The sequence below is a fragment of the Melanostigma gelatinosum genome, assembly GCF_949748355.1.
Source record: "Melanostigma gelatinosum genome assembly, chromosome: 14".
Taxonomy (NCBI): Eukaryota; Metazoa; Chordata; class Actinopteri; order Perciformes; family Zoarcidae; genus Melanostigma; species Melanostigma gelatinosum.
In genome coordinates, this window is record NC_136647.1 from 15,317,152 (window position 1) to 15,337,450 (window position 20,299).

The window sequence follows — 20,299 nt, forward strand, 5'->3', positions numbered from 1 at the left end:
TTAACTAAACATCAATGGGAAAAGTTTAGATACAGCTCACATGCAACAATCTGCTCTGTTGTTGTCCAGGGTACCATTTTAAACATTTGTAAATGTCCAGTTAGCCCTGTGTAGAGAGAAGGTAGACACCATTCAATACAAAGCAGTTCTGAGGCATATCTTCATGCGGCAATATATAGCTTCATGCTTCGTCGGAGTGAACTTCTCAAAGACGGTGTCATCCACACGCTCTAAGTGGACAACAACCAGGAATGATCAGCCACAGAATCACTTCAGCACCATGGACAGCTCCCCAGGCTCCGGCTGGGTGAGCTGACAGAATGAAAGCATTATGTAGCCACATCAATCCACTTTGCATCTGGATAAATCTAACCACAGTTGTATGATCACTGGCTATATGTGCATTTGACCTGGTTTGGATATTTTTGATGTAAAATAGTAATCCAATTAAACATACTCTAATTAATATGGATCTCGTGAATTTGTAGCCTTGGCCAACTCCAAAGTGAATATAATTTGTTATTTACTTATGTCAAAGCCAGAGGTTGTTGCTATTTGGAGCACAATCCCTATTTACTTAGATTAAAATATAATCTATATCTGGTTGTATTAGTGAGATGACGATAATCTCATGTTAATGCAGTTATACATACACACAACAAGCAAGTGACAGAAGCTCCCACAAAGAGGTGGGAAATCCGCGGTAACACTGTCTGTGACACCCATGTCTATAATGCATTATAAACATAACTAGAAAATGCATTTCCTGATTGGCCGAGCTGCAACACGTAACAGCTGCAACAAATCATGTGTGTGCGGCTTTTATTTTAAAATGGGGTGGGTGTGTGTGTCTGGGGGGGTCCTCTAAAAGTCTCCAAGACCTGAAATGACTGTGTGTGTGTGTGTGTGTGTGTGTAGGTGTGTGTGTGTGTGTGTGTGTGTGTGTGAGTGAGTGAGTGAGTGAGAGAGAGGAGTGCATGTGTGTCTGTGTGTTTAGCAACATCACTAATTGGTGCACTCTAAGCTGCGCAATACAAACACATTATAAAGTCAGAAAAGGGCTGAAAAATCATAAAAGTTAAATTGCTGCAGTTCAAAAAGTTTAAAAGATATCAGAAATGATGAATTATGCGGCAATAGTTCAGGGTTTTCTCAACATTTGAAAGTTGAAATGGTGTATGTAGCTGAAAGTATGAGGAAGTTGAAGGATTTGAAAGTTGAAGAAGTTTAAGAGGATTTGAAAATCTTCTCCATAGAAACCCATTCAAAAACAAGTTGCTAAAAGCTTAATTCAAAAAGTTTAAAGGTTAGAAATATGAAGAGATATAGCACCCCTCTGCTGAAAGAGCTGAACATGTTGATAGTTGAATAGTTTCTGTAGCTTAAAATATGAAGGAGAAGAAGAGTTTCAAAAAAAGGGGGACGGAAGAAATAGTGGAACTAGAAAATGCATTTCCTGCTGAAAATGCGTTGGAATGCTGGAAGCTGAAATTAATTGTGAAAAAATTGCTGAAAATTAAGAAATGGGAGACTATCTGTCTGAAAAATGTTGAAGCCCGAAAGCATTTAAACTGCACTGCTGAAAAACCTTCTAGTTGAAATGTCTAACTATGGTGTCTGTAGCTGAAATTATGAGGAAGAAGAAGGCTTTGAAAGTTGAAGGAGTATAACAGGATTTGAAGATTTTCTCCATAGAGATCCCATTCAAAAGAAAATTGAAAAAAGCTTAATTCAAAAAGTTTAAAGATTACAAATATGAAAAGTCAAAGCACCCCTCTCTTGAAAGAGCTGAACATTTTGATATTTGAACAATTTCTGTAGCTTAAACAAATTTTGGAAGTAGTGATATTTGTAGTTATAGTGGTAGAAGTTGTAGTTGAAGTAGAAGTATCATTAGTAGTAGAAGTATTAGTAGCATTAGAATAAGTAGTAGTAGTAGCAGTAGTAATATTTGTAATAGTAGTAGTAGAAATCGTAGTTGTAGTAGAAGTATCATTAGTAGTAGAAGTATTAGTATTTAGAAGAAGTAGTAGCCTAGTATCAGTAGTAGTAGTAATAACTGTAGTAGTGGTCGTAGTATTTAATATAACAGTAGTAGTAGTAGTAGTCGTAAAAGTAATGGCAGTATTTGAAGTAGCAGTAGTAGTAGTACTAGTAGCAGTCATACTAATAGCTGTAGTAGTATTAGTACTGGTAGTAGCATGAAAAGCAGTAGTAGCAGTTGTAGTATAAGTAATAGTAGTACTAGTAGTGGTAGTAATAGCAGTAGTGGTAGTCATAATATTGATGGTAGCAGTAATAGCACTAGTAATAGTAGCAACAGCAAAAGTTGTAGTAGAAGTAGTAGCAGCAGTAGTCGTAGTAATACTAGAAATATTAGCATCAGTAGTAGTTGTCGCAGTATTAGTAGTCGTAGTATTAGTAGGCTTTTTTGTTGAAATAATGAATGCTCTAGACTCTAGAGCATTCATTATTTCAACCAAAAAGCCTAATTTTGAGCTTAATGTTTACATACAGTTAATCCATGGGGCTTTTATTTTGAAAGGGTGGGGCTGGGTGGGGGAGGGAGGGGGAGAGGAGACATAATCATAATGTTTGACACACATAAACAGAGGTTATTAAATGACAGGCTTTATCACAAGCAGTTCAGTTAGAATTCACTCTCTGGGGCTTTTATTTTGAAATGGGGTGTGGGGTGTGGGGGAGAAGGGGAGAGGAGACAGAATCATAATGTTAGATAAACACAAACCGGTTATTAAATGACATGCTCATCACAAGCATTTCAGTTAGGATTCATTCTGTGGGGCTTTTATTTAAAAATGGCGTTTGAGTCTGTGTGTTTATCAACATCACTAATTGGCTCAAACACCTGTGTGCCTGAAGCCATTTGAAAATATTCTCCATAGAGATCCCATTGAAAATAAAAAGCTTAATAATTCAAAAAGTTTAAAGGTTAGAAATATGAAAAGTCATAGCACCCCTCTGGTGAAAGAGCTGAACATTTTAATAGTTGAACGGTTTCTGTAGCTTAAAATATGAAGGAGAAGAAGAGGTGCGACGGAAGAAATAGAAGTTGAATAAAGATTCGAAGAACAATAGTTGGAATGCTTAACAGCATTCCAACAATTATAATGATAAATATAATATAATGGACTCGTACTTGTATGACGCTTTTCTAGTCTTCACTCAAAGCGCTTTTACACAACATGTCATTCACCCATTCACCATGCAAGGTGTCACCTGCCCATCAGAAGTAACTAACATTCATATTACATTACATTACATTACAGTCATTTAGCAGACGCTTTTATCCAAAGCGACTTACAATAAGTGTATTCAACATCGGTTTTCGAGAGAACAACTAGTCACCAGAAGTCATAAGTGCATCTCCTTTCCTTTCATACACATCCGTACACCGCAGGTACGGCCTTGAAGAGCAATTAGGGGTTCAGGACACATCGACATGGAGCTGGGGATCGACCCGCCGATTCTCTGATTGAAGGACGACTCCGCTCGACCACTAAGCCACAGTCGCTTGTTTATTTCTTTGTATAGATGTACTTTTAAGCATTCACACATATCCATAATGCTTTATAACAACAATCACAACATATTATAAAGCATTTTATAATGACTTATAAGTCAATTATCATAATACTTCATAATTGCTTGTCACTCACTGACACATTTATTTTGCAAGGATCCTAGTGTATTATAATTCCCATTGTTGTAACACATCTAATCTTTTGAATGCATTATAGTCACGGTAATAATACATTATAATGTGTTTATAATTGGTGATTCATTGCTCTAAATAAAGTTTAAAAAAAAATCATTCATTCTATGGAAGAACAACACACAACACTGTTAACATCATAAATGTATTTTTAATATTTATTTTGTCTTAAGGTAAAGCAAACAGTAACAGCCTTTCAAGGGTGATGTACAACACTGAACAATACATAAAGATGAGTCATTGCCAGTTCTATTTCATTCTTTACCATTCAATACCCAGGTTGCTTCATACGATTTTTTGGGAAAATATCTGTTTGTGTATTCTATTTATCTCCAAAACAGGGATTGTTATGGAAACATTGAAGGAGCAAGTGAGTCGTACAAAATGAGACTAAACATGGATTACTAGGTCAGTCACCCCGTGTGTCAAATTTGGGATGGAGATAGAGATAATGACGATCAGGCAGTGGCTTAATTAGCAGCTATTGCTTCATGTACCAAAAAAAGGAAACTGGAAGGATACCACTGAATACGGGAGTCATAGCTTTTTAGCTGAGTGACAAGGAACAGTAGCCGTAAACTGTGTCTTGGTATGAGCAACAAAACCACTGAAGATTAAGGATCATTACCACCATTTCACTGTGAGAGTGGAGCCACAGTATGTTTGGCTGAAGCAAAGGGAGTCTGGGAAATCTGTCCAAAACAGACGAGCAAAGTCGGTCACAACAGCTGGCAGGGCAAGGCTGTCCTGATAGCCCTGAGCAGGATAGATCACCGGGTGAATAACTCGAATGGAGGAGGGCCATGATGGCTGCTTTGACAAATCTATGCAGAGTCAGCTGGACCACTGTTAGATGTTATAATTAAACAATTGGTTTTATAAAATATTTGAACCAAAAAACATTTATTAATACATGCAAATAAATTAAAAAAATAAAACATCTATTATATCTATAAACAGGATTTGCATTGGCACAATGTGCATTCCCATTCAAATAAGTATTTCTGATTGTTCACCTGCCTGGTTGTAGGAACCATTTTGGATCTGTTGCATAAGATGAAATTCTGTTTCCATAGCAACAACAATTTAATGTTTCTGTGCCAGCGGTGATCAACATTTTAAATTTGATGTACAAAACAGAAAACGATGCTTTATTTAGACAGCGACATGACGTAAAGTCAATGGAAGCCACGTTAGGCATGCCAAAGAAGAAAACACTGTGATATTCCTTCTTAATTCAAATTTGAAATTGGATAAGAGTTAAGTTATTGGGCGACAGGACGGCGTTGTGATTCTGGAGGCAGCTGTGGTGTCCTTGAGCAAGTCTGTGTCTGCCTGCCTGTCTGTCCATCTGTCCATCGCACGTGATAGTGATTGTCTAAAAGATTCAAGCTCACAAATATGGCTCTTGCAGTGTGGATGTTAAGCAAGTTTTTGTTGGGGCATTTCGACAAAACATACAGCATCTGTGCTGGATTCCAGCTTTCATGCAGTCATCTGAAACAACAAACACAGAATGGCCAACGCAAACTCGTGCAGCAGTGACCCTTTTGGCAAGGGCAGCCACACATAAAATAAACCTGCCACCGGCATCACTCAAGATGGAGCCTAAATCGCACTGCACTTAACTCCATCAGCAGGCTACTCCATCAGACGGGGCCACCGGATCAGCATGGACTGTTTTTCCCCAGTGAATATGAAGCCAGTTTCTTATTCATGTACACACTTCCATATATAAATATTACAATTATGTAAGACATAAATTCCCTCTAATCTACAGCAGCCTTTGCCTCATCAGAACAAAATGTAACTGGTGTAAGATGAAGGCGACAAGACAGACGTTGTCTGTGGAGATCTGGTGCATAAAATCTGACTTTACAGATGCAGTAATAGATTTGCATTCCTGTCTTGTCTTCGGCGCCCGTTTCCAAATCAGAACGACAACCTGTTCATGTCCATTTCTGCTGCGATGCGATAACTGCTTTATCTTTTCACGCAGCCCAGTCACAATAATTATAAAAATCACACATCAGTTGTCCCTCTGGCTTCTGCTCATGCAGCGCAGCGCTGGACACTTGCTTAAGACCTCTTCATCTTTATCCTTCCAGCTGTGGTGGGAACCGAGGCTCTCTGTGTTAAAACTCATGACCCCATTGTGCGTGGGCCCCAGTCAGGGTAACTTCTCCGTTGATCTGACTCACTCATACACAAATGGGTCAGGCATCCACAGCCTGTCTCACGCTGACTGGTATTGTTGCATGTTGTACTTGCAACACCGTTTCAACAAACAAAATAGCACATGTGATTAGCAAAAGTGAAGATTTATGGATTTACCCCAAAAATCATCAAGGCATCTAGAAGAAGCTTGTGATGTAATAGCGGCTGCTCTTTGTTTTATTCTGTAACTGCAGCGGTTTCGAGTGTAAAAGGACTTCTGCATTTGCAGACAGTTGCACTGATGCACTTGTCTAGTTGGCAAAGTTGCGCTGACATGGCCTAATTATGTCAGTGCTTTGGAATCTGTTCCTAAAAATCCAAATGACATGTGCAATAATAGCTGGTCGGCACTTATTATGATCGTCCCCAAGGCCTAAAAGCACAGAGGGCACTAGAGAACACTGCTGCATGCCAAAGCTTGAACTGACTGTTGCCATCTACAGCTTTAAGCAAGGAATGGGCCTCCAAATACTGCTATTTGGGACTAAACCAACAGTACATTGTTGAATCAATATAAAAGGAGAGAAGTTTTAAGTTCAAGATCAATGTTGGAAAGTGCGTTAGTGCAAATGCATACATTGAAACTGAGTTGAAACAAAATTGACTTTTATATCTAGACAGGATTCAACAAATCCACATAATCTGGTTGAAATATGCTTAAACAGCTTTAACTCCTTTCTGAAAACTGTTTTTAATATTCTAATCCCGTACCCAATCGTGAAGCACACTTACCGGATCAATACGCTGCTCTCTGCGAGTACGGCTCTATGCAAACAAAAGCAGCTCTCTAATTGTGAAGGACGGCAATTTTTAGAGTGATTTATGATGAGGCCCAAAGACTAGAAATGAAAGCAGTGCAGCACTGCATTAAGAAGTCCCGATGATGTATAATGGTTTGTCTGTTTGCATGTGTTGAAGAAAATCATCATATAACTGTGAATTGAACTCGAATTGAACTGAACACAAGTTACATAACGTGTTATTCTGGTTCTCAGCAGCGTTTTTGGGAAATGATTCGCAGGGCCAGATAGAGCGTGATTAATCTCTCAAGAGCACCAAAACAACCCCTTACATGGAGTTGTGTTTTGTGTGCCCAGAACAGAATAGGAACCTGGCCAGATTAGGAGTCCAGATGTGTCCTGTTTTGATTGAACAGACAGGTTTGATTGATGCAACACAGCAGAAGGGGCGTGAATTTTGACTATAAGAGTGATCTGTGAAGAGCAGTACATTGGGAGTCGTTTTCAATATACTGAACTTGTTGATGTTGGCTTGTTCTTATTAAAACACTTCCCGCTGGTTTGCAACTCCAGTTCGTCGCCTCTCCTCATCATTTTCGCTACGACACTTCCCTTTTCCAGACCACAAATCATCATCTGATAAAGCTGGTACTTCTTTCCAGTGCAGAGGAGAAGGTTATCTAGCTCTTCTGTGATTGATGCACATTGCATTGATTCGCCAGCCCATCATAGGGCCGGCACATGGAGGTTTTCAGTACACCTGACCTGCATACCTCCGGACTGTGAAAGGACACCTTAGCCCGCGTTGCCGTTTAATGTCACACCATTTATACGATTAGACGTGCTGAACAAATCAGAGATGTGGGTAGTTATTCTCAGCAGACAAAACAAAAATGACAGGGCACCCTGTAAACACACACTCTTCTACCCCAGTGTCCTGGTTTTCTTTTTTGCAGCTGGGTTGCACAATACTTTCAGCGCCATGGACAGCACTAGTTCTGAAAACGTAGCCCCCTGGGGAGGTACAATTGATGGAAAGCACACATGAATGTAGCCACGGGTGCACTGCTTTATTTCCTCCTAACCTACTTCCAATTCTTTCAAAGCACAAGTAACCAGCAGACCTGAAGGCCTTTAATATAACCGCGCCAGCGTTGCAAAGTGCTGGCAAAGTGGCATCCATTGGGTCACCACCCATCCAACACACCGTATGATACAACTGTCTTGAATTTCAAGCTCCAAATTTAGCTAATGATCGATTAATCTATAGATTTCTCATTTAACTTGTTATTTTATTGCATTTCTCGCAATAACTGGTAATAATACCCAAAATCCTTTTCAAACAAACAGAGATATTACTAAAGTAGACAGACTTGGTGCTATTGATTGTAGTGAGATTTGCCTCAAATCATACAAATTGATATGGCCCTCACTCACCAGTCTCCTGCAGGACTGCAGACTGACAGCCCTGTGTGGTCAGAGCAGGCTCTACAGTTTGGCTCTAGGCTTTCACTAATCCTGACAAAGCTATTATGTGTCTGCTTCTGCGATTTGAACTGGAGGCACATCGCCTTTATTTAGTTTTCAATTTCCAAGAATTAGTACAGCGCGTTATACAGAGAAACTGGGTCAAAATGTGTGTATGCAAGGGAAATTTTAGAGAGGGAGAGAGAGAGAGAGAGAGAGAGCGAGAGAGAGCGAGAGTGTGTCACATTCCAGAAGTCACTTTTGATAACTCCTTTTCATATTTCATCACAGACAGAACAGAAAGAGATTAAAAAGCTTTATTCAAACTAGCATGATCAGGCAGAACATTTAAGCCAAATAAGCAACATCAAAAGTTTTGACAATTAACTGGACTTGAAAATAAAGCAAGACCATTCTCTCCCATACTGTCTTTGATCCACTCAGTGGGATGGAACTGGATTGGGTTTGATGCAATTCCCGAAGCGTACTGTACAATCTGACAAATTAGCAGAGGAAAAAAAACAAAAAACTGAGCGGTGTTACACAAATGAGAAGTAACGCAGTTTTACTCTACCAAGCACAAGCACCCCCTGTGCCATTTGATCACAGTGAATACAGATACTGTAGATATCAAAAACGTCTACTGTATAAAAAACACAAAGTATAAAGCAGTTCAATTTACAGTTAAATGCATTTACCGGTTCTCAGTAGAGCATGAAACCAAAAGGCTGAGCCCCTAACCAGCGACGTCTTAGCAATTCAAGGTATTTCATCACTGGGGTACTGTCATTTTTGTAATTTCTAATATTGTATGACATGCCTTCATTTCATTCATCAACAGTGACATATATATATATAGATATATATATATATCTATATATATATATATCTTTTACAATGCAGAAGGCACGCAAGGAGCTCATCATATGTGCAATTGGTTAATTCTATAAACACTGTTGGATTCAACCGGCTCAGGCGTTGATTGCACACATAACATGTACTCCACAGCACGAGATCCCTCATTACGTGACATCTTTAGCCTGACAGACAGCTGTGTTTATGTCTGGGAAGCCTGGTGCACCACCAGCGCCAGGCAACAGTGGGAGAGGATGAGAGAGAGAGAGAGGTTAGATTTCACTGACTCAGAATATGTAGCTCGATACATCTCGAAATATTCTCTCTCCGCTGCATTACCGAGTGAGTGCTGCGATCACATTTAGATCTGGTGCATATTTCAAAGTGCTGTCATCTTTTTTTTTACTTGCAGAGTCAGCTCTAAAATACTGCGACTATAATTAGCACTTTGCTTCCCCTTCTCACTTCCCCTTCTCCCAATCCCATCTCCCTACCTCACCCAATTAGGCTCGATCATTTAGCACCCTAATAAGTGGTCCTAACGAGCTCCTTGTTTCTGAGAAATGAAAGTCCTGGGCTTCACAGTAGTGCAACAGCGCTACCTTTGAGGTCAAGAAAAGTACTCTAGTTTCAATTTATAACTTATGTACGCTATTAAAACAACATCATATGCACTAAACTACGGATATGCAACACAAAAATGCCCTTGAAGAAGCTCACAGAAGCAGCATTAAAAGTTAAATACATAAAATATCTATAAAAACATGAATATTCATAACACAATACCTTGCTTGGACCTTATAACCCCCTTGTACCATGGCAAAGATCAATACATTGCAATATTCTTAGTCTTTTCAATAAACAGAGTATTTAGCATTAGAAAATATTTTTTTGTTAAATTTCCGCTGTCGTGTTTTCTTTTCAATTGAATATGATTTTCACCGTGTGCAATAAATGACTGCAGTTCATATTTGTATGGCCAGATTTATCGGTTGGAATTAGACTGGGACGATAACAGCTTATAATTGTGAAGAGAAAAATCTTGTGTACAGAAAAAGTGGATTTGACATTTGACCCTGTTTTTGAAAAATACTGTTGGTCATGTTTGAACGTTTTACATGCTGCCCGCTCTGGCCCCATTGTGATGTCATAGAGCCTCTGAATGAATATTTGATGAGGACACACCTCCCCCCCATTCAACCTCGCACACTGTAATTCGTGACTCCCCATTACAGCTATAACGTGTCCAATCAGATATAACAGCACAGATGTCGATAAGGTATGAACTGTACACCTGATGTTGGTGAGGCCGTCAAAAGTCCTTTTGCTTCTCTGACCTCATTATAATTGCAATAGAACTACAGCATCTACAATCAAATAAAATGAGAAACAATGGATCTCCTATGGGGTTAGGGTTAGGGTTCTTTCATTCTTTTTTTTGTCATTTTCACACATTCATCACTGTTGAGTAGAACAAACATTGTAGAAAAAAATCAGATCATTGATTATTTCATCGGCAAGTTACTAGTTGACAGTGTGACCCTTACTGAACAGCAATACTCATAATACGGTAGAAACACTGAGTGAAAAGCCTGAATCAGTGACGTAACCAGCTATAGTTCAGCATTCATCAGCTTTTTACGGAAGAATCATAGTCACCCTGATCCATACGTGTGTTTGTGAACAGGCGTGTTTTGAGCTCTTGCTTAGAAAAGGTTGCATGATTGCGACTTACAGATGTGTTGAGCTATATGGTTCCTAGAACTACAGCACACAGAGCAAACCCTGGAATAGAAGGCAAATATGTCCACTGAGGAGTTTCAAAGCGTTAAGGAGGGAATGATTGACTACATGAGGCAACGTCCGAAGGCAATGTCCAAATGTCCCGCCGTGAATGATTTCAATATGTCCAAATATTGTTGAATGTTGGAGAATCATGCAGATCCATGCTTAAGAGAGACAAGAAGGTGGAAAGCTGAGGTGGTTCGTGGTCGATGTTTCTAGTCGCTAGAGAGAAAGAACAAGTTGGAGCAGAGGGGCTGAGGGAGGACAGATGTTTTAAATCTTCTTTGTGAGTCACAGGGAAGAATTCCAGCCAGAGACTCTCATGAGGAGATGATTACATCATGGCAGTTCTCTTCTGGGCGCCTGCTGAGAGACAGAATATAGAATTAGCCCACACAGAAAGTCAACCTGCATATAAACTTCTAGAAAGTCCTCACTCATGCAACAGTGGATCGTGACTGGTTACTGCCACCGTCATTGATTTCAATTTAGGGTTAAATAAACAGCTTGCTTCTGTAGTTTTTCTGTCAAATCATACTTGTTGAGGATTCAATTTCTTTACCATGGAAATCAGACTGACATCATACACAGCTAAAATAAAACAGGACAAACGCATTAACTTATAATAGGGAAGCAAAGGGTGTAACTAAAGCATGCACACGCATGCATCAAAATGTGCTATTTGGTATTTGGCGGGCCAATATTACAACTACAGAAGGGAAATAGGCGTATTATTACAGGCCATACATTTGAGCTCATGTGCAAGGATAGTTGACACGGTCTGTGCTCTCAGGTATGTTACATGCCGAGATCCTATTTGGGACAAATCATTCTTTGAGCCCCTTTTTTTTTCTATCTCTGCCATCCCTTTAACCCGAATCTCCGCCAAGCCAGCCAGATGTGCACAACACCAGCAGGTCTGACCAGCAGCCAGTTTTATTCTAATCTCAGCTCTCAGTAAGCTCTCTGCTTTTTTTCGCACTTGAGAGACTGGTCAATTTAAATTGTACTGCCCCACAATGACTGTTGGTTTTGTGAGGGACAGAGTCTGACCTGGGACAAATGGAAACGTTTGATTCTGCTCTGTGTAATCAGGACACTGTGTTGACCAAAGGTCTGCACCAGGAACTGCGACAGTTTATCAAACCGGCTCATTGAGCCAAACCAAGAGTGGATACCAAATAGGGAAAGATAGAAAATGATAGTGGCTCTACAGGATGTAGTTAGCAACCAGCATACCTCCAGTTGTAGAATGGACTTCCTGTCATTTTGAGTACTTAAGAACAGAAGAAAGAGACAAGTTCAGTGGTACGTGTGAAACTCAGACACTCACGCTTACAATACATACACATCATCTCTCTCTCGCTCTCTCTCTCTTTACACGCGTGCATCTGTGCATTTATGCATATTCATGTTGTTGAGTCTTTCAGTGGACCACTTGTTTCAGTTTCGTCTGCCGGTCCAGCTGGACAAAAGCAAACAACATCTGGATCGGTTTCTGGAGACCCCAGAGACCAGCCTGGTGCGCCTCGGTACAGCGGTATCTCTTGTCCTTCAAGAGAACTCCTCCATGCCTGGGTGTCTTTGAAGCGCTCGCCCTCTTACACAGCCAATAGTTAGGCTCTGATTGTGTGTTATGCATCCGCATTAAATGACCTACGGTACATACTCCATAAGATATCGAACAGTGGCACAGTTTTCAGTTGTTTGTTTGCGCTAGAAATACACTGATATTAATCAGCCTGCCTATGTTCTTGTAATTTATTTTACTTCTGTTGCCTTTGGAAATAGGTACATTATAGTCAATTGTATATTTCTATAAATGTAAATATAACAGTGCAGTAGAATGTTTGGGAATAATTTTGGACCTAATGCAGTATTTTCACACCATCAAATATTTTCCCGTTTCTGTTTTCATTTGCAGCATGTTTCATTTGTACTTAGACTACACAGAAAACACACTTGAATCACAGAAGACATATAAAGTTCTTAAAATGAGTTCCACCTTCACCAGCAGCAGCATTAAAGTGATGAACATATTAATGCATCAATAATCATAATCCAATGACATATTCTTATTCTGAAATGGGCCATTGTGCATGATGAGTACTTTAACTTTTTTAGTAATTTTGGATGCTCATACTTTTGTACTTTTATTTAAGTAAACATTTAAATGTAGGACTTTTACTTTAAACTGAGTATTTCTTTATTGTGGTTTCACTACTTTTACTTAAGTAGCATATCTGCGTACTTCTTCCACTACTGTAGTTTTTCAGTCGTTGGTGTTAGCCTAAATGCATTTCAAAGTACGTGTGATGATGGGAGAAGTACTCAGACCCTTGACTTCAGTAAAAGTACTGTAAAAAATACTTCAGTACAAATAAAGTCCTGCATTCAAATCTCAGCACAGGACAGAAGCATTATCTCTAACGTGCACTTAAAAGTAAACACAACAAAAGTACTTGGTCTGCAGACAACCTGGCCCCTGTAACTGATACTATTATACTGTATATGACATGATTATATTCTTAATACTGATGCACCAATGTGCAGTAGCATTTTAATGTTGTGGCTGATTGAGGTGGAGCGAGTTCACCAGCTTGATATTATAGACTGTATATGAAAAGCTTCATGTCTCTATGTTTAAAATAAGTATTAACGTCTGCATGAAATAAATTAACCGGAAACATAAAGGATTTACACGAAGAAAATGTTCTCCAATTTGGCACGGGAGCTCTTTCAAATGTATATTTATTTATGTATGTATATAACTACAAAATAATGGAACTGCGGTACTATAGCAAAGGCACTTCTTTGAACCTGCTATTATATACGACAAAACATCCGTCGGCCTTCCAGGGAGAAAAGAAAAATCATGACATGTAAGAACTGTTTACACTACAGTTGGGACCCTGAACACACCAATTAGTTGTCTCATCAACACTTTTTTTCTGCTTTCCTCTGTGTTGTCTGCAAGCACTCATACATACCTCCAGTGTGGATGCTCTGGAGTCTGTGGTCTCACTTGGCCCTATGCTCCTGGGTATACTGGACACGAAATAGCCAGCTCCTTTGGGAATTATCGGCTGCCTCATGACCACTTTGCCTTTCCTGGTCTCAGCGAGGAACAAGCTGTACCAGTAGGCATCGCTGGAGATCAGGGTGGAATCTGCGATGGTGGAGCTCCTCTGGCTGATCATGCTGTTCCTGCTGATCACGCTGTTTCTGTTGGGAGGGGGGATCTTGAAGGCCTTTGGCTTTGGTTTTTGACACTTCAGCACAATAATAACCAAGATGGTTATCAGGAGCAGAAATGACACAGCCCCTAAACCGATTACTAAGTACAGGTTTAGGTCTGTGAAGACGTCGTACTCCAGCGGCAGCTCTGTGGTCGCCGAAAAGGACAGGACGTGTTCCACCGTCGATATCTTGATAGTGACGGTGGCGGAGCGAGACGGCTGGCCGTTGTCTTTGGCGATGATCACCAGCCGCTGCTGTCTCGGGTCTCTGTAGCTGAACATCCGCGTTGTCCGGATCTCGCCGTTGTACTGGTCCAGGCTGAACAGGGTCATGTCGGTGACCTGCAGCAGCTGATATGTGACCCTGGCGTTCTGCTCGGAGTCGGCGTCAATGGCGATCACTTTGGCGATCAGGTGCCCCTTGTCCGTGGACCTCGGTATCACCTCCTCTACCACGGAGCCCTTGGCTCGCCAAGGTGACACTATGAGAGGGGTGTTGTCATTTTGGTCCAGGATGATGATGTGAACTGTCACATTGCTGCTCCGCGGTGGAACGCCAGAGTCCCGGGCCTCGATGTGGAAGAGGAAATCCCTCTCTCTCTCATAGTCAAAGGTCTTCAGGGCATAAAGATCACCATTCTCAGGGTTGATGGAGAACAGCATTGACATTGACGTGTTAACAATCTCCTTCTCCATTATGAAATAGACCAAGTACTGGTTCTCGTTGAGATCGGGGTCAAACGCACTAAGGGATGTCAATAACGCCCCTGGTACATTGTTCTCCACAACATGGATTGTGTAGAAGGACTGGGAGAATGCGGGTGCGTTGTCATTGACGTCCAGAATCTCCAGAGTGATGGTTTCGGTCTCAGCTAAGGGCGGCGAGCCCTTGTCCGTCACCCTCAGCGTGACGTCGTATTTGCTTATCACCTCTCTGTCCAGTGGCTTCGAAACCAGCAGCTCAAAGTAACCCTGCGAGGATTTGTTCAGGAGGAATGGCAAGGATTCCTGCCGATGCAAGGTGAGCTCCACCTGCCCGTTGGCTCCCGAATCCCTGTCGTTGACGCTGACCACCGCTATCAGTGTGCCCACGGAGACGTCCTCCGTCAGTGAACTTTTCACAGACTTTATGGTCACCTCGGGGTAGTTGTCGTTCAGGTCTGTGACGAACACCATGACTTTACACTGTCCCGCCTTGGGGTTCACCCCTCTGTCCTGAGCCTGGATGTGCATCTCGAAGCTCTGGCCCTCCTCGTAGTCGATCACCCCCTTCACCTTGATCTCACCAGTGTTTGGGTCAAGCGAGAAGAGCTCTTGAGTCTTCTCCGAGGTGTACAGTGTGTACGAATATACCAGCTGAGCGTTTGTGCCTTCATCCAAGTCTGTCGCGTTTAAGGTCATGACCACCGTCCCCGCAGCCGTGTTCTCCAAGACATTGACCGCAAACTCCGGCTGACTGAACTGGGGGGCGTTGTCATTGATATCCAAGACGTTGATAACGATGCTGGCTGTGCCGGAGCGGGGAGGCACCCCTCCATCCACAGCGGTTAAAATCAAATTGTGCACTGTTTGCTCCTCTCGGTCCAAATGACCGTTCAGCACCAAGTCCACGTATTTGGAGCCATCGCTGCCAGTTTGTATGTCGATGTTGAAGTAATTGCTTTCGCTGAGATAGTAGGTCTTGATGGAGTTCGCCCCCACATCCGCATCCACGGCGTTTGTCAATGAAAAGCGCTCACCGGGAGGGGTTGCCTCTGATATGTCCAAGTGCATTGTCCTTCTGCGGAACACGGGCGCGTTGTCGTTGATGTCCATGATTTCCAACTCGATGTTAAAAATGCGAATGGGGTTCTCCAGTATGACATCCATTTTCAGAAAGCACGAGGTGGCTTTAGTCATGCATATGCTCTCCCGGTCTATCTTCTCGCGGATCACCAGCTCCCCGGTGTCTTTGTTGATGTCGAGGTAATTTTTGCTGTGAATGACATCGAGCTTTGCTCTGCGCTGCACCAAACTGCGAACATCCAGACCCAAATCCGTGGCCAGGTTGGCAACAAAGGAGCCCTCTTCCATCTCCTCCGGAATCGAGTACCGGCTGATCGAGAGCGCACATCCCCACAGTGCAACGAACGTAAAAACTGCCGCGATCAAATGTCTCCGTACGGGTGCAAAGACACGCGCCATCGTCGCTGCGGTGTTTTTGTTGTTTTTTATTATCTCGAAGTGAAACAGATCCGTCCTTAGCGATCAGGTCGTCTGGATGCAGGGGAGCGCCGGTGTCATTCTTGCCTCCACCAGTTGTAGCTGAGTTGTAGCTGTAGCTGCAGCAGGCCACGCACGGTACCGCTGGAGGAGCGGAGCGCTCACGGCAAATGCTCTGCAGGGGCGGAGGCAGCATCTGTGTGGGCTGCTGGGGGCGGCATCACTGAGGAGCCGGGGTGGACATAAGGGCATTAGGTGGTAGCCTAAGTTTAAAGTGAATATTATTAAATAAAATATTGTCCAAATATACAAAGGCTAGTTGTGACGCAGCCTGAGATTATTATTTTTATTATTTCAATTTTTTATTTATTTTTTAAATCTCCCTCATGATTACAAAATATTATTCCCATGAATTTCCTTGGACATGTTTCATGTATCTCGCCTGATAGACTCACACTATGATGGATACAGATATGTGGTTCAAAGGAGAAATCGGTTCTATTCATTTCTTGAATTCAAATCTATTTTATTTCCGATGTATTTTTTCAAATATATTTCAAAGACCTTCCATGGACATTATCCAGATGTTTTGTGAAGATATGTCAAAGAATATTCTCGGAGAGACCAGGATATTCCCAGAGCCTTCAATACTTTGAAGGTTACAGTCAAAATATTACCAAAAGTGGATCACAGGGAAACGTTGGTATGTTGCGTCATTCATATCTGTCTCTGTCCCTATGGTGGTTACTGTTCGTATTAAGATGCAATATATTCATACTCTCAAAGGCTATATCGCTGACAGTGACTGGAAATTGTTGGAAAAATAATAGTCCATTGTATCCCATTTGAGATTTAGAATATGATAATAATTATAATATAATATATCAAAATATATTAAGAGTAAAGTTGTATTTGTTTCCCTTCTGTCTAGCAGACCGCTCCTCACTCAATCTAACCTCATCAAACAAACAGATAATAGGCATGAAGTTGTAATACTTCTAAAAGACACTGAAATGTTTTCACAGCAAACGTATTACATTTTTCTTCTCAGCGACCTACTGCACAGTAAAGCTTTGCACTGACCATTTTGCATGGGTAGCGCCATGGCCCAAACAACTTTTACTTCCCATTATTATTTGTGCTTGCTGCTATATTTTAATAGGTCTGGATTCCCAAACGAATGGGAGTGTACACTGATATGATAGGCAGTAAGATGTGGATGGTCCTCAGCATTCTTGTCCTTTAGCTCCATCTGGTGACAATATGAAGAATTACAGGAGGATCTGGACCTGACACATCACACACGCTATATTATTTGTTACTTGAATGCATTTAAAGAGTTATTTTTTTTAAATAATTCAGTGTTTCATAGTATCCATTTTGCCTATGTCTGTATAAAAAGGACATATCTGTGTTGCACAATGGTATATTTAATAGGGCTTTAGGACCCTGAAATTGTGTCCCTGATCAAAAACAACACCAGAAATGTTTTAACATGATGTCAGGCCCAAAGTTTAACTTGCTTTTGACAACAGTGGTCAAAGTGGACAAAATATTTGGGATGCCACGACAAACCTGTAGTTGAAATAACTTAATAATGACTTGCCAGAGAGCTTTGTCCGAATTAAATCTCAAATTTAAAGGTTTCTCTTTTTGAGTAAAGACCCAGTGACCCTTTTCACATAGTTCCCATAGTATGACAGCAAGGCAAAGGGGCTATCCATTTTAAAATCAACATTTTGTTGTGTTGATTAAAGTGAAAACATATTGAGGAGAAAGAGACATGCAGTAATAACAGACTGTAACAATTAGAGACAAGTAACCCCGATGCCCTCATCATGTTCCTGATCCATCCCAGCAAGACGCCTACAGCATCTTAAAGCTCACATGTAAAACATGTAACCTGATGAAGGATCAGCAATGAGCGAAATGCTATTATACATCTTGTTAGTATTGCCACTGCATCTTTGGAGTTGAAATAGCCAATAATCATCCATTTGCAGATACAACCGTACACTAATAAGTCATTTTATTTCTTGTTTGTTTTGTGCACATAATGTTTGGAATAAGGAAGCACTGCAGTGGGTGTGTTTTGGGGTGCTGTGATTTTTCTACATATATTGATTGCTTTGTAGTTTATTTTATCATGATTGTCTGTCAATCTCCACGTAATGCATTGCTTTTCTCCGTCAAAGTCATATATTCCCAGGCGCCATTCTCACCCAGTTGCTAATTGAACGAGGGATATAGGAGTCATGGTCATGCTAGGTGTTACGTGCATACTGTTTATAGAAGCAGTGGCCCCTGCCCAACACCCAGCAGTGTATACAGCAGGGGTGAGGGCTTACGTTAGAGCTCCTGGCAAACATGGGGCATGAAAATAGCATTTTAATACAGTACGGATTTACTGTGCTGCCATATATATCAATGTATGTAGCAATTTTGACATATTAAATGATATACAAGACATATTCCGTTCCTTTTTTACAAACTCATTTAAATGTATTTTTTTAAATATACAAATGCACTAATATGCCGTCGTAATGCACATTTAGTTGTCAGATGAGGCTGATAAAAGAGTAAAATATTATTCAAGACCGTTATTGAAATGAAATGGTGAATGCCAACCAGCATACCATGCACAGACATATTGTAGGTATTGTTGTTTTCTTTCAAAGAGGTGTCTGTGAGGGACAGGAACCCTCTAGTGGAGAAACAGGGGAGACTCTTCTGCTCAACCCCATGGTGAAGCTATGGATTGTTGGGTGAGAAAAGGGGGAGATGGAAGGAAATAAAACAACACAGATTGGTCTCTGAACAGATTTTACATGGCACCGAAACAAGACATATGCTATGTGACTCTGCTTATTGCGCATGGGACATATTATGACTGCTAAGCCTGGCTGATTTTGGTACTGGTACTGATACAGTCAAATATAAATCTTGGCTTGAGTATCTGTAATTATTGGCAGGATGTCGTTGTGGGCCTATCTGGATTTGTATTTCAAATCCTATAGTCTCTAACTGACGGGGATATATATACAGTTTTTTCCTCAAAGGGTTTATCCTTCTGACTCGATGAACAGAGAGTTCGAAATACATCTGAAACGGACCCTTTGGCACTCAGCTTTTTGAAGTTAACACAGTTCACTGAGGCAGTCATGCCCAAGCCCAAGATGAACCCGTTGGTCTGCAATGGCTCAGTTAGAGGCGACAGATCTTGAGGATTACCTCCAGAGTTGTAGTTAAAACCCTGGTTTTCATTGACCGAAATGTCAAGAGAAAAGGTTAAATCACACAAGGCCATAAGTCACAACAGCTTCCTCTTCCATAGGCTTCATACGCTGCATGGTGTCCATGTCGTAAAGGGAGGATGCTCCTGACTAAGCCTGGGTTCTTGCCTTCAACTTTGAGAAGATTTAGAGGAGTTGCCTTAAATGATTACGCCTGATTGTATCTCTGCAGGGACCTGGGGGAAAAGAATTGTGCAGTGGTCTTGACAGTTGACGTCCGAAAAATACGAGTCCGTGGATCACACCGCCTCACCCCTCTGGAGATAAATCTCAATGTCAGCATCTGGGCACAGACTGAATTCACTGTTATTGTAATTTACACCGTTTAATCTGATAAATCTCATCGTCAGCTTTTGACGACTTTGACTTCACATCCACAAGTTTACTTTTACAGCTTCATTGTTTTTGGTGCATTTATTTATTCACGGTGAAATGAATGCTACGTTACTCTAGACGTTATTTCAGAGCAAGAGAAACACATTGGCTTATTAAATGACAGGAGTGAAATATGTCGGTCAATAAACAACAACTGCAGCGTTCAGGGACAGATTTATTGATATTGATCTATACAGTACATAAAGTATATATATAGAGTGATTCACATTCGGTGATGAATACAAATCTAGAATGCATATAACCAGTGACTGAATTATACTAGCAGTTGCTTGCGATCAAACAATCTGAGTGGTAAAAGAGGTGTGTGCGTGTCTAATTTGCAGTCGCACCTGTGTTGTTGCCCTCCTGAGTCACAACTGTCAGCGTGAC

At 41.1% G+C, this 20,299-nt stretch overlaps 1 protein-coding gene across 5 annotated transcripts; it reads right to left on the reverse strand.

The window, feature by feature from the left end:
• Positions 1 to 10,436: 10,436 nt before the first annotated feature.
• LOC306788382 (protocadherin alpha-C2-like) lies at positions 10,437 to 16,317 on the reverse strand. Of its 5 annotated transcripts, XR_013772599.1 has the most exons (4): positions 13,791 to 16,317; positions 12,040 to 12,076; positions 11,139 to 11,166; positions 10,437 to 11,022 (listed from the first exon to the last, which is right to left on the reverse strand). XR_013772599.1 is itself a non-coding variant. In XM_079283898.1 (3 exons), the coding sequence occupies exons 1-2, from the start codon at positions 16,221 to 16,223 to the stop codon at positions 12,065 to 12,067; spliced, it is 2,445 nt and encodes an 814-aa protein (XP_079140024.1). In that variant the 5' UTR covers positions 16,224 to 16,317; the 3' UTR covers positions 10,437 to 11,163; positions 12,040 to 12,064. The 5 variants fall into 5 exon arrangements, 4 of the variants coding, with proteins under 4 accessions (XP_079140024.1, XP_079140023.1, XP_079140022.1 ...); XM_079283898.1 differs by having other exon boundaries at positions 10,437 to 11,163; XM_079283897.1 differs by having other exon boundaries at positions 10,437 to 11,166.
• Between the last annotated feature and the right edge of the window lie 3,982 nt (positions 16,318 to 20,299).

Coding starts and splice junctions, on each gene's coding strand:
- LOC306788382 (XM_079283895.1), bottom strand. CDS start 16,223: ATGGCGCGTGTCTTTGCACCCGTACGGAGACATTTGATCGCGGCAGTT. Junction 11,167..13,790: donor CCAGAGCATCCACACTGGAG/GTATGTATGAGT, acceptor TCTGTCTCTCAG/CAGGCGCCCAGAAGAGAACT.